Genomic DNA, 16,227 nt, shown 5'->3' on the forward strand with positions numbered 1-16,227 from the left:
GACTGAGATGAGGAGAAGTTACTTCACTCAAAGGGCTGTGAATCTTTGGAATTCTCGACCCCAGAGGGTGGTGGATGCTCCATTGTTGATTACATTTCAGGCTGAGATAGACAGATTTTTGGTCTCTCAGGGAATCAAGGGATATGGCGAGCGAGCGGGGAAGTGGAGTTGAATCCTAAGATCAGCCATGATCGTGTTGAATGGCAGAGCAGGCTCGACGGGCCATATGGTCCACTCCTGCTCCTATTTCTTGTGTTCTTGTGAAATTAACTCATGCAGCACATCAAAAATACTAAGCAAAGGTTAAAATGGCCATTCTTGTCTGAATGGCTACTTATAGTATGAGTCTTAACTTTCCCACAAAAATTCCAAACTTAATTTTTCACTAGCTGATGAATGTTGTGGCATTACAAAATTACTGCTGTGCAACTGTTTCTTGCTACTAAGCAAAGAGGGGGAGATGGTGGCATAGTAGTAATATCACTGACCTAGTAATCCAGAGGAACATGGGTTCAAATCCTACTGTAGCAGCTGGTGGCATTTAAATTCAATTAATTAATAAAAATCTGGAATTAAAAGTTAGTCTCAATAATGGAATGAAACTATCATTGATTGTCATAAAAACTAATGCCCTCTGGGGAAAGAAATCTGCCATCCTTACCTGGTCTGGCCTACATGTAACTCCAGCCTGACAACAATGTAGTTGACTCTGAAATGGCCTTGAAAGCCTGCAAGGGCAATTAGGGATTGGCAACAAATGCTGGCCTTGCCAGTAACATCCACATCCCATGAAAGAATAAAAAAACTCCCAGATAAGCCCATTCATAAAGATATGATTATCTTTAATAAAAGCAAAATACTGCAGATGCTGGAAATCTGAAATAAAACCAATAAGTGCTGGAAATACTCAGCAGGTCTGGCAGCAGCTGTGGAGAGAGAAGCAAAGTTAAAGTTTCAGGTCAGTGACCTTTCATCAAAGCAGTAATTATGATTATCTTTGATCGGCCAAGCCACCTTGCTATGTCATCATCCCTACTGCTGCTTCAAGTGACCTTGCTATCAATTCTTCTGGTCTTTGTGCCACCGCTCCCTCATATTTTCCTACTCCTGGTTAACTTTGAGACAGTGAGTTCCTCAATGCATTGTGCTTAACGCAGATTAAGTTGTTATGGATGTTTCGTAGATTGTGGCATTGTATCATCTTTAAATAGTTAAGCTCCTGTAATGTAGTCGCTGAAGAATGTTCAGTTGTCTTGTTACTGATAAAAAAAAAAATGCCTCCTGTCAAAGCGGTTGGACCAATTTATTATGCTGTAATTTAGCTAATGGTTCATTACTAATTTCCTCACTTCAGAGTGGTACATAGGAATAGACCAGTTAGCCCCTCAAACCTGTTCTGCCACTCAATGAGGTCAGGGCTGAACTGCAAAGTGACTCCAAATACCTGCCTTTGCCCCATAACATATCACATCCCATGAAAATAATTTTATAAAAACATTTCCTTCGAGGACAAATCCAATCCGGCCAATTACCGCTCCATTAGTCTACTCTCAATCATCAGCAAAGTAATGGAAGTTGTCGTTGACAGCGCTATCAAGTGGTAATGGCTCACAATAACCTGTTCAACGATTCTCAGTTTGGGTTCTGGCAGGGCCACTCAGCTCCAGACCTCATTACATGGACAAACATGGACAAAAGAGCTAAATTCCAGAAATGAGGAAGCAAGGCAGCACTTGACTGAGTGTGGCATCAAGAAGCCTTAGCAAAATTGAAGTCAATGGGAATCAGGGGGAAAACTCTTCATTTGTCTAGATGAATGCAGCTCCAACAACACTCACGAAACTCGACGCCATCCAAGACAAAGCAGCCCACTTGACCGACATCCCATCCACCACCTCAAACATTCACTCCCTCTGCCACTGAGGCACAGTGGCAGCAGTGTGCATCATCGACATAATGTACTGCAGTAACTCGCCATGCCTCGTTCGACAGCAACTTCCAAACCCACAACTTCTACCACCAGGAAGGACAAGAACACATGGGAACACCACCACCTGCAAGTTCCCCTCCAAGTCTCACACCATCCTGATTTGTAATGATATCGCTGTTCCTCCACTGTCACTAGGTCAAAATCCTGGAACTCCCTGGCTAACAGCACTACAGGTGTACCTACACCACATGGACTGCAGCGGTTCAAGAAGGCGGCTCACCACCACAATCTCAAGGGCAATTAGGGATTGGCAACAAACGCTGGCCTTGCCAAAAATGCTCACATCCCATAAATGAATAAAAAAAGCAGATCTAATTAACTTTTCAGTAATAGGTACATAAATTAACTTGTCAACATTTAATTAGATCCTGTAAAACAGGATTCTACCCATCTGTGTGGTTTATCAGCGCATGTGTATGTGTATCTCGGTGAGAACACAGGTGTACGCTAAAGCAAAGGCATACAGTTTGAGAACCATTTGCTTGATTATCGATCACAGGTTCATGGAATAATAGAATGGTTACAGTGCAGAAGGCCTTTCGCGTTCGGGCCAGCTCTCTACCAGAGCAACTCAGTTAGTCCCACTCCCCCATAGCCCTGCAAATTCACTCTCTTAAGGTGCTTTGAAAGCCCCAATTGTATCTGCCTCCACCATGCTCTCAGGTAGAGCATTCCAAACCCTAATCACTCATTGTGCAAAAAGGTTTGACATGTTTGTTTCTTTTTGTGTTAATATGGACTATACACAAAACAAACCACATGTAAGGAATCATTTAACAAATAACAAGATTCTTTCTCTAGGTGTATAACTGAAGCTATCTGGTCTGGGCTGGACACCTACTCCCTACAGACTCCCCCCTTGCCCCCACAACCGAGTAGAAATCACATAGTACATTGAAAACATAGACACACCCTTTTAAAGGTGCACCATACTTAGAGTATACCACAACATCCCCCCTTTTTGTTACAAAAATTATCCCCCTAAACAAATAAACCATAACTATATACAAGTCAACAATAATGATAAATTACAACTATACATTGAACAAGACTATGGCATAAGGCTCATCTGTCTCGATTACGTAGCGGTGGTCTAACCATAAGCCCTGACTTGGTAACTGTGCATCTACTTCCAGATTTCTGAACAGTTTCACACAGACTCTGCTCCTTGGAAGTACTGTCCATAGACTTTGCTTGAGACTTCGTTTTGGATCTCATCCTGTTCACGATGGGAATCATGCAGTGATGCACAGTCAAGAACCTTTCTGATCTGACCTCTGTTTCATCTCACTGTCATACCATTGAGTGTGATGACTTCATACGAACCCAGTTCTGGACATTTTTAGAAACTTTTGCTGGACTCCACGTGACATTTGTAGGATGCTGTATTCTGACTTGCTGTTCCACTGACAGACTGGGTAATTCTCTACTTGTGTGTCTGTCATGTCCACCTTTCATCTTCTCCTGTTTGTCCAAAAGCTTGTCTCGTACGTCCGGATTGGTAGTGTCATGGTCCTGAAGTTTTTTTTCTCCAGGGAATATAAGGTGTGTCTTTAAGACTGGAAAAGGAGCCGTACTGCTTTAAGAACCAGCAAGCCTCAGGAGTTAGAGAAAATGCATTTTGGTTGCCGTTGGATAAAGCCATTCGGAGACTGCGATTCAAAGGGTGCATTCTCATTACCTTGGATACAGCCACTTGAACTGAGCATCAAGCGATACATTTGTTACAATTCAATTTTGAACTGGCTTTTTAGTTGAAGACAGTCTGTTCTAACAGAACACAGACAGACAGCTGGTGTTAGCACCTGAAAGAAGAGCTCTCAGCCATTTAAACAGATGGAACAGAATTTTGTCTGTTTAATTATTATCTCTCAAAATTCTAAAAACATCAAGCCAAAACAGAAATCTCTGATAATTTAAACTGAAGGAAGGGAAGTTAGACTGTGACAATCTTTTATCCCTCAAAAAATTCTAAAGCCAAATTGATGCATTTAAAAAGTGTTTGCAAGTTGTTAATTGTTGAAATTCGCTGGAGTAGGAAAGCATCACTTACTGTTGGAATTAGACTACGGATTGGTCGACTGTTGAAGAACCTTTTTTCCCCATTGGACGGCTGTGAGGACTTCAAGCGACATTGGACTGTAAATTTGCAAGGACTTTATTTTTTTCTATTTTAAATGTTGTTTATATCTTCATAGTGTTCAAGAATTTGGTTCTTTCTAATTAAACAGTTAATTTGTTGATTTAAAGACACCTGGTTCGGTAGGCCTCATTCGGGGGTTAATAGATAGTACAATTTGACTGGGTCTTTCTTTAACTTGGAAAGTTTAAAATGATATGTTAGGTGATCTGTGGAGGGGCGGGATTGAATTCACAGTGCGTTTCTAGGCATGTTGGATTGGCATGCCTGACATTTCCTGACAATGGATTCAATGTCATGGCTCATTCCAGGCCAATAGACTGTCTCCCTGGCTAGTCTTCTGGTTCTGTTAATTCCCATATGGAACTGGTGCAATTGCTGCAATATGTCAGCTCACAACAATTTCAGGATAAGAACCTGTTTTCCTTTGAAAATGACTCCTCAGGAAAACCCAATCTCATCCCTGTATGCCCAGAACGGCCTGAGCTTCTCATTCGTGTCCTGGATGGAGTCTGACTATCCTTCTACAATGGCTCTCCACAGCTCTTGAAAGATAGGGTCTGTTGCTGCTTCAGAACACAACTGAGTACATTTCTGCTGTCTGAAATGTACCAAATCAACATGCAGAACATCCTTAAGCTCAACATCGATCAAGTCAACTGTAGGTTGATCAATACATTCACAGTCTTTGTCTGGTGGGTAGCCTGCTGAGAGTATTGGAAGTACCCATGAGTCGGCCTGGTTTGTACTTCACCTCACAGTCATAACCCTGTACCTTGACAAAAAGCCTTTGCAGTCTTGGCGCAACACTCGTTAATGGCTTCTTCCAGATCATTTTGAGTGGCTTGTGGTTCATCTCTACCAGAAAACTCTTCCAAACAGTTAAGTATGGAAGTGCATTAAGCCAAAGACTAAAGCTAACATTTCTCTTTCAATGTTAGAAGTGGCTTGAGACAGTGACAACGCTTTGGAGCCGAAAGCTATTGGTCCCCCCTTCTGCAAAATGCATGCCCCGAGGCCTTTCTGGGAAGCATCAGCTTCCAGAGTTGTCACCACAGCGGGGTCATGAAATTGGAGAAATTACACATCTTCAGACAATGACTTCTTCAGTTGGTCGAAGACAAACTGATGGTCCTCCTGCCAAAGGAAGGAAATATCTTTCTTAAGCAAACCTCTTAGCGATGAGGCTTGTTGTGCAAAGTTAGGGATGCACAGCGACAGGAAATTGAAAAGACCCAAACATCTTGTCCTGAGGTAGGGGCCTGGCAGGAATATCTTCCAGCTTTCTGGGATCAGGCCGAATACTCTTTGGCTGGAGTAAATCAATCCAAAAAAATTAATCTTGCATGCATTGATCTCACACTTCTGGCTGTTAAATACAAGGCCTTCTCTCCTTGCCGCCTGCATGAGAAAGTGTAGATTGCATTTATGCTCTTGTTTGGTCTTTTCTACAAAAGCTATATCGTCAGTAATGCAGATACATCCTGGTACTTGACTGGTAAAGCGATCCATATGCTGCTGAAAAAGATTCTGGCTTACAGAGAGGCCAAAAGGAAGTCGCTGAAAGCAGTAACGACCAAATGAAGTGCGGAATGTTATCAATTCTTGGGAGTTCTTTGCCAGGCGGGCCGACCAATACCCATTTTTCACATCCAGTTTGGAAAAACAACTGCGCTCCTGCAGACTTCGGGTTTACTTCTTCCAGCGTGGAGATCTTGTGTGGACAGCGCTTGAGTGTCTTGTTCAACTGACGAGGGTCCAAACAGACACGTATGATACCATTTCTTTGAACATACAGATAATGGAACAGCACCAGTGTGCTCCTGCACTTTTCTAATGATCCCGTCTGCTTCCACTTTGTCAAGCTCAATGTTGAGTTTGCTCTGTACGTGCACTTGTGGGGTGGATCAACTGACAGTGTTGCATCGGTGAAGCAGTGTGTCATCCCCTTTGAAGCTGCCAATTCTGTCAAAGCAGTTGAGGTACTGTGAGGTGAGATCACTGATGAAACTGATCGGTCTGTTGTCTTCGTTTGGTCTGATTCCCTCTTGATGGCTGATCCTATGTATTGTCACAAGGATTAGGTCCCTACACGTCTGTAGGCTTGCAATTTCTGGTCTGGTAGTTTGAACAATATAAAAGAGTTGGGATAACCACACCAGTTGGTTGTACCGACAATCTATTCTTATGGGACCCAAACATGGAATTTCTGACCCATTACAGACCATAACCTTGGCGCTTGTAGACATCGTCATGGCTTTCCACGACTTTGGGTACATGTTTTTGAGGATCCGCAGAGGGAATACATTCACACTCGCCCTTCTATCAACTTTTGCCAACAGTATATGCTTCCCTTGTTTCTTAGGACATATGATCTGTATGGATGCAAATGCTTCCAATAGTGCAATGGCATCAACGCATCCAGTGATGTGCAGTGTGTGAAAAGCTTGCTCCTCACATCCCGTGGAACCTGAATCACTGGTATCATCATCACTCTGGTCATTTCCATTGGTACCTCATGCATCTGGGTTTTTTTTTACTATATCTATAACGATGTCTGTGCTTATAAGGGTGTTGTACCTTTTTGTTGATCGTTCGCCTCTGGTCACAAACCTTGCTCCTCCCATCAGGTTTGGCTTTCTTGCACTGCCACTTCCAGTGCTCTTTTTCGCCATACATTTTACACATATCGTAAAATTCCGCACAGCTTCTTAGCGACTTGGTCTTCCGGATTTGGAACCTTTGGCTAATGTACCAATCATTGGGGTAGAACACAAAGTTTGCAAACTTTGCTGTCCTGAAATGATCACTTTGTATTTGCAGCCATCCTTGACAAGTGAATCGACTTTGGATTTTTCCAAGAGGTTTTTCTGGTATGACTCGATCGGCTTTGACGCAATGACTAATTTAGTAATTCGGTCTGCGAGTTCAGCTTCTGAGAAGTCACAGTCACATCCTTTGTCGCAACACCTGCGCATGAAATGATCAACCGATTCATGCGGCTGTTGACGGATTGACACGAACTCAAGGAGGTGAGCACGAAAATTGATCTTGCCTGCAGTTGATCTTCAAGTGTAGACCAAATCTTAGCAGGATCTTTCTTAACCTCCTCCATGAGCCCAGATGTATTCAACCGGTGCAAACTTTCGTTGCCTATAGCGATACGGATTTTCTTGGCTTGCTTTTCAAGCTCACAGACTGCCAAGTTGATGAAGCAAAGCTCGACTCACTGTTTAAACAACAAGCTCTGAGACAAGGTCAGCTGCTTTCCAATTAATGGATGGAAACTTGGAAGTCATCTTGCCCTTAAACTGACAGTGAAAGCTTTCTTTGAAATCAAATAAAACTGCCTTGCTGCTTTGGAAGAAAATAAATTATTGCAGCAGCTGAAAAAAAATTCACTGCCTGCAGTTCCATAAGCTATCACAGCCTAGTGGAGCAGTCAAGAGAGGATTTACAAGCGTCACGCTGACTCCGGGTTCATGCACTTAGGGCCCAGCCCATGAAGGACGATCTCAGTGCAAAGAAAAAAACTCAGCAGTCTCCCGGGCTGCGCACATTCTTTAGGCCCTGCCCATGAAGAGCGATTTTGGCGTGAAAAGACTCCACTGTCTCCCAGGCTGTACGCTGGATAAAAAAATGCTTTTTTTTCTCTATCTCACCTAATTGATGAGCAAATGGATAGCAATGACGCTTAATTTTTTTTATATAGCTCGCCTGATTTTGTTGAATACATTTAAGGCTGGGATAGATAGATTTTTGGTGTCGCAGGGAATCAAGGGATATGGGGAGTGGGCAGTGTTACGACCGACCGCTCCTGTCAAAGCCCCCAATCAAAATATACGATTCTGATTGTGGTGGCACTGTTAATTCAATCCCGTCATTCCACAGATCGGCTAGCATATCATTTAAAAACTTTCCAAATTAAAGAAAGACCCACCAAATTGTACCATCTACTAATGCCCGAATGAGGCTAACCAAACCAGGTGTCTTTAAATCAACAAATTAACTCTTCAATTAAAAGAACTAAATTCTTAAACACTAATGAAGATATAAACAACATTTAAAATAGAAAAAAATAGAGTCCTTGCAAATTTACAGTCCGAGGTTGCTTGAAGTCCTCACAGTCGTCCAATGTGGGGAAAAATGGTTCTTCCACAGTAGAACAGTCCGTAGTCCAACTTCAATAGGTGATGCTTTCCTTCTCCAGCGAATTTCAACAATTGACAACTTGAAAACACTTTCAATGGAATCAATCAGACTTTAGAGTTTTTTAAGGGATAAAAGATTGTCCCAGTCTAACTTCCCTTTCTTCGATTTAAATTACCAGAGATCTATGTTTTGGCTTGATGTTTTAGAATTTTGAGAGATAATAATTAAACAGACTAAAAATCCTCTTCCTTCAGTTTAAATGGTTGAGAGCTCTTTTTCAGGTGTGCTCATCGCAGCTGTCTGTGTCTTCTGTCTGTGTCTCTGTTGGGACAAACTGTCTTACTAACTGTCAGTTCAAAACTGAATTGAAACAAATGTATCGCATCAGGCTCACTCCCAGTTGCTGTTTCTATGGTATCGAGAATGCACCCTTTGAATCGCAGTCTCCAAATGGCTGTTTCTAAGGCAACGAAAATGCACCGTCCTATAACTCCTAAGGCTTGCTGGCTCTTAAAGCAATACTGATCCTCTGCAAACCTTAAAGGCAAACCGCATATTCTGAAAAAAAAACTACAGGACCATGACAGCAGGAAAGTGGAACTGAAGCCCAAGATCAGTCATGATCATATTGAATGATCTACTTCTGCTCCTATTTCTTGTGTTCTTGTGATTGATAACAGAATGGAGCTGAAGAGTTTTTTTTAAAATAGCTCGTCTGATAACTTCGTGCAGAAGATCTGTACTAACTTGTAGATTCTCTCTGTGGGTCCAGATTAACCCTGAAATGCTCCTGGGCTCTTGACTCCCTTTCAGAACTGAGCCCTTTGCTCGAGTCCGCAAAGGGTTCGATCTCAGAGCAAACGTGCAAACAATAGGGCGGCACAGTGGCGCAGTGGTTAGCACCGCAGCCTCACAGCTCCAGGGACGCGGGTTCGATTCCGGGTACTGCCTGTGTGGAGTTTGCAAGTTCTCCCTGTGTCTGCGTGGGTTTTCTCCGGGTGCTCCGGTTTCCTCCCACAAGCCAAAAGACTTGCAGGTTGATAGGTAAATTGGCCATTATAAATTGTCACTAGTATAGGTAGGTGGTAGGGAAATATAGGGATAGGTGGGGATGTTTGGTAGGAATATGGGATTAGTGTAGGATTAGTATAAATGGGTGGTTGATGGTCGGCACAGACTCGGTGGGCCGAAGGGCCTGTTTCAGTGCTGTATCTCTAATCTAATCTAATCTAATCTTAACCTACACAAATGCAGAGCTGCCTACACAGGTTGTGTAGCAAACAATGCAGTCAAAAGTCAGATTCCTCTGTCTCCTTGAAGATCTTCCAAAGCCTGTGAACTTGAACCTTGTTGGAGATTGTGGAATTCAGAATCGAAAAATCTCCACCGCTGCCACCATGATGTGCTTGCCTCCTTTTGTGTTAGTATGAGTTATACACCAAACCAACCATACATAAGGGAGTGGTTAACATGTAGCGAGGTTCTTTATTTATAACTGTACTGCAGGTATATAACTAGGAGCTATCTTAAAACAGGTTTGGTCTGGACGCCTATTCCCTCCAGACTCACCCCACCACCCTCCCACCCTGAGTAGAAGTCACATAGTACGTTGAAAACATAGCCTTATCCTCTTAAATGTGTACCACACTTAAAGGTGTACCACAACAGCTTTTCCTCATGTCACTGTTGATTCTTTTGCTAATCATCTTAAATCAATTTCCTCTGGATTCCGACCCTTCCACCAATGGGAACAGTTTCTCTCTATCTATTCTGTCAAGACCCTTCATGATTTTGAGCACCTCTATGAACTCTCCACTCAACCTTCACCTCTCTAAGGATTATTATACATATTTGTTCACAGGATTTGTGATTCCAATTAGAAAAATCAGGATTGAAACATAATTGCCATTAGAACAGCAAGTTAATGCACAGAGTTTCCAGGTTCCTAATGGAGGTCCTACAATCTGTTAGGAGTTGCAATCTGTTCTTTCAATTATCATTATATGATTTATTTGACTGCAAATCCTAGCATGTAGATTTGCACGGAACTAAAATATGTGTGAAGAGCTTTGAAAGGCTTGATAAAGTGTTATATAAATGTAAGTCTTTCTACGACATGGATCTGTCTGACTTGTCAGTAAGTGAGTGAAGCTACTATGTAGTTGCTGTTTCTCTCTCACTTCTTCAACCTACATAGTAGTGGGGAAAGTTTCAGGGATGGTGTTTTCTGCATCTTATCATCTCAGCATCAATATCAGCAATTTGGGCTACTGAATATTGATAAAGAAATATAAACCACACAAACTATTTTCTATCTCAGTTGGAACAGGAGGAATAACAAAATAAACAAACAGAAGCACTAAATTTACTTGGTTTACTTTAGCCATTAGGATAGGATGTTGGAAAATTTTAATTTTGAAGAAGTAACATTGAGGTAGGTTTGCACCACTTGTATTCTGATCAGAAGTAAAGTATTTTACTCCACAGTAGTGACAGCACCTGAAGATTTTAACAAGTCTGATGTTGGTATTATGGGTGCAATATTAATACTATCTCTACTCCCTCCTTGTGTTGCATACAGAATTTATCTCGCATTATGAGTAATTAACAACAGACTACATCACCGTACCTCACTCAGAACCTGTGAAACTTCTTTGGCAAATATAGTATCAATGGTGGCTGGCATCTGTGCATACAAGCACTTAGAACTTTCCTTTTTCACAACATCTTTGTACTTGGTCTGCAAATAAGAAACAAACAGTTTGCTGTTAAACTACCGAAAGTACAGACTAATATTTTATCCAGGCCTAAATTAGTAGAGATCAATAGTTGTTTTAAGAAAACTAATTTTCGCAACCTTGTGTGAATCTAGTCTTACATTTTTCAAGATTGTTAACATGATGGAATTTTCACAAACTTATACAACGAGATGATTTTGGGCTCATTAATTAAAGTGGAAACATTTATATCTCATTAAAATGAATGGTCCATTTTATCAAATCATTATTTTTGGAAAAAAAAATCAGTTATGCTTTGCCTACTTTTTATCTACTTCTGAGAATGATTTTACATCACTGCACATTCCAAGCTTTCTTTGTGAATCATATACAATAGAAGAATACTTATTTTGTCTGGTCCAATTATACGTGAAACACCATGGGTGGATTTTACTAGCCCTCTGAAGACGGGCTGGGAGGCGGAAGGCCTCATAAAATGGCGTGGGGAAGGGAGACCAATGTCTTTCCACTGTCTCGGGATATTATGAGGCAGGAACGCCTGCGGCTGCTCACTGACAGGAGCAGGCAGCAAATTAAACCAACTAATTAAGTGGCCAATTAATGACCTTCCTTTATGGGTGCTCCATGGTCCACAGAGGGGCTCTGTGGCTCTGACGTAGCCACTGGACGGCTTTAACCCTTCTAAGCACCGGGGCCTGCCTGCCTGGCCCCAGTACAGTAAAATAAAACTTACCTGGACTTTGAGGGTGCTTCAATATGGAGGCACCCTCTTCTTCTAACTGTAACCTCAGCAGCAAGCATTTCGGTGGCGCTGCTGAGGCCGACAAGCTGCCGGCCTGCAGATTGGGCTAGAAGCTCAGAGGAGCTGCCATGGTAGCCCCTTAATTGGCCACTGCCAGTAATATCCCACCCAGAGTCCTGCTGCCCGTCCACATAGACTCACAACCCACTTTCGGTGCTGGCAGCAGGACAACCTTGGATTTGAGAAAATTCAGTCCACTGATTTGACAAAATCACAGTTTTTAATGGTTTCTTCACCTCCTTGCTGAAGAATTGAGGGAACCATTGCTGTTTTTGGAAGAGGAGAAGGAAGAGCTGTTAACCCCCTCCAAGGCAGCCCAACAAAAAGTTTCCATGGAAATGGAAAGGTGACAGAAACACAACTGTATTGGTGCTGGCCAGCCCTTTGCTAATTATCGCCCTCTCTATGACCCACAAACTCTAAGAAGCAAAATCCTGACTCAGCCACCAGTATCAAGTTCTGCAAATTTTCAGCCTGTAATGACGCATTTCTCTTAGTCCAGTGTAATTCAACTAAAGTACATGGCATGGCAGAAACTTAACAGCACAGACAATTATTTTGCATTAATTTAGGAAAGAAATTCTATATGGCTTACCTGAGAAATAAGAACAGTTGCATTTTTCATACATTGTTGTTGAGGTGTATCTGGCACAAAAGTATACTTTCCCCTTGACTTTAAATGTTGTTCTTTGTATTTAACCTAAAAAGAAAATCAATGTCAGTAACACAAACTGAAAACCGCAAGGTCACTCAATAACCTTTCAGCAAATATATGCCACCATTTTAAACAGATGCACTGTTCCGTTTACCCATGCAAGTCATTCCATTTGTTACATTCCAATAGTAATAAAACTGATGAGACTTAAAAAAAAAACTGAGAAATTAATACAGAATATTCAAATCAGTCCAAATAATTTAATGCCAAACAACTGACCACATTGATATCACAACATACAAAGTGAGAACCAACCATTTTCCTGAGGGATGAAGTGACTAACATCACAACAAAATACGAATGTTGATTGTGTCCATTTCATCAAGATACTGTTTCAACAAAAAAAACTTACATCACTTATCTGATCACTGCATTTCTGGGCAAATTCAATACTCCAGTCTTTCACAATGGGTGTACTGAGTATCTGAGGAAAAAAAATCAATATTGCTCTAATAACTTTTCATGAAAGGTTACTAAAATATAACAGAACTATGAAATTTTTAACCTCATCCTGTTCTTCTTCTCTGTCCTCTTCTCTGGAATTATGAACCCTCATTTTTTTTTAAATAACTGAATTAAAAACACGCTCACAACAAATGTTTCAGTCGCTGCAACTGCTTCGCAATAGTCTATTCTAACGCCCGCTACGTAGAAGATGGTTTAAGACCACATCCTAATTTAGCAAGCACTTGATAAGTTGATGGCCTTTATCTCAAGAATTCAACAGAAGTGAATCCAAAAGCTTCACAGATGGCCCAGTTGCCATTCCTCGTTGGAGAGAGTGACTTTTTTTTTTTAAGATTAACATTTTTTTTCACATCCGACCTAAACTCTGTCTGCATGAGTTAAGAATTTAATTAAGTTTGGTGCTGAGAAAATCTGAATAGTTTAAATTCCCTCCCAGCTGACCACATAAAAAGTATTTTGCAGCCAGAAGGGCTATGAAAAATTTCATTACTTTGGAACAAGTGCGGTTGATTTATGCAATGCTATTATCTGGAGTATGTTGAATACCCTGTCCAAATTAAATGGCAGAAGTATACTCAGCTTGCATACCGACACTGAATATTTTATATTTAATAAGAGATGATGATGGCATGCAACAAATTTGCCTTTACCTTATTCAATTTATCATATACAACAGGAACAAAGACCTTCAAACACATTTGAAAAGTTAAACACTCTTATTTTGTTCCAATATGCCTCAATATATAGTCCTCCACAATGTGCCATTGTCATGCAGTTTCCACCTGCCAAGAATGAGGTTTTGTCACATGAACATTGATTATGAACTGTTGTTGAAGCGAGGAAATGACTTGTTGAACAGATCAGCCGTGGCTGGAAAAAACATTTGCATACTAACAGATGGTGCTTGTGCAGCCAAAGGACCATTCCCTGACACATTCAACCCACAATGGATGTTGATCACCAGACTGGGAGAGGGTGGGGAAGCGCATTCCAGGGCCTGCTGGGGTGATGCAATCCACAAGGGCCAGGACTAGTTGGACCAGCTGGTCACATGACTAACTGGCTGTTCCAGGGTTTTGTTTTGAACTAGCCACAGAGAGTTTGAACTGAGAAAAACTGATTGCTCCTGGAGTGAGAAGATCTCTCCTGCCTGCTCCCATCTCTTTCTCACAAGCCTCTGAATCCACTGAAGACACATGAGCCCCAAGAGAGAAAAGTCTCATCCAGCAAACAAGGTTTAAGAAGAATACTGGGCCCCAACGAAAAGCAAGATCAACCTACAATCAAGGACTCTACAGTGAGCTTGAAATACCGTAACAAAAATTCTTTAGATATTGCCTCAAGCTTTTCCACTTTATTTTTCTTCTGCTCTTTTCTGTCTCTATTTGCATGTGTGTATCACATATGCATGCTAGTGTGGGCACGTCATTTATTCGTAAGCGTCAACCGAATTAGAGTTTAAGATCAAGCTTAATAAATTTCAACTTTTCTTCTTTAAACCTAAGAAAACCTGTTTGTGCTGGTTTCTTTGCCTTATAATTGGAAAGCGGTGAACAAGGATTCACCAAGGGGGAGCTAAACACACGATGTGTTTAAAATTAAACCCTGTTACGGTAAGACCAGGTGCAGGATGACAGGGGCCCCTAGACACCTTTCTCACCTGGTCATAACAGCCATGAAAGGTTAATATATGTCTTCATGCTTTTAAAAAGAGATAAAAACATTTCTAATGCACTTACATATTTAATAGCTCCCACTAGACAACTAAACATTCTATTCCTTCCAGTAAATCCTTATCAGAAAGGAGACAGCTGCTGCACTGCGATCACAATGGAACATAAATTGTCTTAAAAAATGATGGTACACCTGCAAAGAGTGATGTCTTAAATCCCTATACATTAGTAATTCATTTTATTAAAGATGCATACCAACCTAAATCTGAAGTATCTGAAGTGACAAATTCTGGTACTCAGTTCATTAACTGCAATAAGATAAATATGCATTACTTCATATTCAACAATCATCCCTCTTACATTACCATCCTTCACAAATGATGATCCAACTTTAATCTGGCTCCTAAATTACAAAAAATATACAGGCATGCACATCACGGTACATTATTCAAAAATAACTTTTAGGATTGTATATACTGTAATATTGCTGTTGACACCAAGCTACTGGGCCAGTTGGTGTGTATAAGCAAGGCTGAAAGTATTGCATGGTATCTAGATTGATTACAAGCTACAGAATGTCAGGTGGATTTTAATTTTTTTTTAAAGCACAACATTATACTACATATATGAAAATATATCCATTTGCAAAATATGTTTTTGACCACTGAAAGTGCCCAGTCATAATGAAACTTTATCAACCACACCAATCGTATACCAACATGCATCTGGACGTACAGCCCATCTTCACATTTCAAATATTGGGATTTACCCTGACAAATTATAATTTACTAGTTATATGTTACTCCAGGGCTCTTGAACTCTTGCATCATACCAAGTAAGTCTGTAAGACTCCATATTGTATCTCAAACATTTGGTGTTACTTGTGCCCTAGTTCTTTTTCGCTCATGTCCTATCATTCCATGATTAAGGCTTATATACAACTGATGCTAACTAACCCATTTTAGGCATCTTTGCAGCATGAGGTCAATCTCAAAAATTAATCCAGAAATTATTTGAAATGGGGTTGGGGGTGGATTTTATCTTGCTGACGGGAGCCCCGCCTGTCTGGGGAAGGCCCACCGGATTATATGCCATTTAAGCACTTAAGTGGACAGCAGTAGGCCTTCCCCGAGATTGAGGAGCCTGGTGACTGATGTCCCGCCCGCTGAGAGCTGCTGGCCAATCAGAGGCCTGCATCTCTTTAACTGAGCAGCACCATTGTGCAGGTGGTGGATGCTGCTGGTACAGCACTCACCAGAGGTGCTGGAACCAGGCCACAGGTAAGTCAGGGTGGGAGGGGTTTCACTGGGTGGAGTCACTGGGGGGTGCTCAGCAGCAAGGGCAGGGGGGTGGCTCTCAGTAGGCCCCCCCTTGCCAATGCTGGGTCCCTTGTTCAGGCACTAAGTGCCTTTTAACGAGGGGCCACCCCGCCCCCCCCCACCCCCACCCACCGCTGGAGCTGGCAGTAACCTGCATGAATTAGCTTGGCAGGTTGGCCGTGAGGCAACAGGCCCACCTGCCACCATCCCGCCCAATTCTGTGCTCTCCC

At 41.6% G+C, this 16,227-nt stretch overlaps 2 protein-coding genes across 8 annotated transcripts in view; both read right to left on the minus strand.

The window, feature by feature from the left end:
- nebl (nebulette) overlaps nt 1–16,227 on the minus strand; it is a 433,041-nt gene that overhangs the window by 120,651 nt on the left and 296,163 nt on the right. The gene's annotated exons all lie outside the window — the stretch shown is intronic.
- Nucleotides 1–16,227, minus strand: part of LOC137348191 (nebulette-like) — a 120,453-nt gene that overhangs the window by 56,295 nt on the left and 47,931 nt on the right. For 2 of the 4 annotated variants that reach the window (XM_068013543.1, XM_068013552.1), the window contains 4 exons: nt 14,938–14,986; nt 12,890–12,961; nt 12,418–12,522; nt 10,912–11,022 (listed from right to left, as the gene is read on the minus strand). In XM_068013543.1, the coding sequence (XP_067869644.1) occupies nt 10,912–11,022; nt 12,418–12,447 (141 nt within the window). In that variant the 5' untranslated portion in view covers nt 12,448–12,522; nt 12,890–12,961; nt 14,938–14,986. Of the gene's footprint in view, nt 1–10,911; nt 11,023–12,417; nt 12,523–12,889; nt 12,962–13,042; nt 13,121–14,937; nt 14,987–16,227 lie in introns of those variants that run through there. The other 2 variants (XM_068013536.1, XM_068013527.1) reach the window with 1 other exon arrangement.

Source organism: Heterodontus francisci, chromosome 2 (assembly GCF_036365525.1).
Source record: "Heterodontus francisci isolate sHetFra1 chromosome 2, sHetFra1.hap1, whole genome shotgun sequence".
In the NCBI taxonomy this organism is placed as follows: domain Eukaryota; kingdom Metazoa; phylum Chordata; class Chondrichthyes; order Heterodontiformes; family Heterodontidae; genus Heterodontus; species Heterodontus francisci.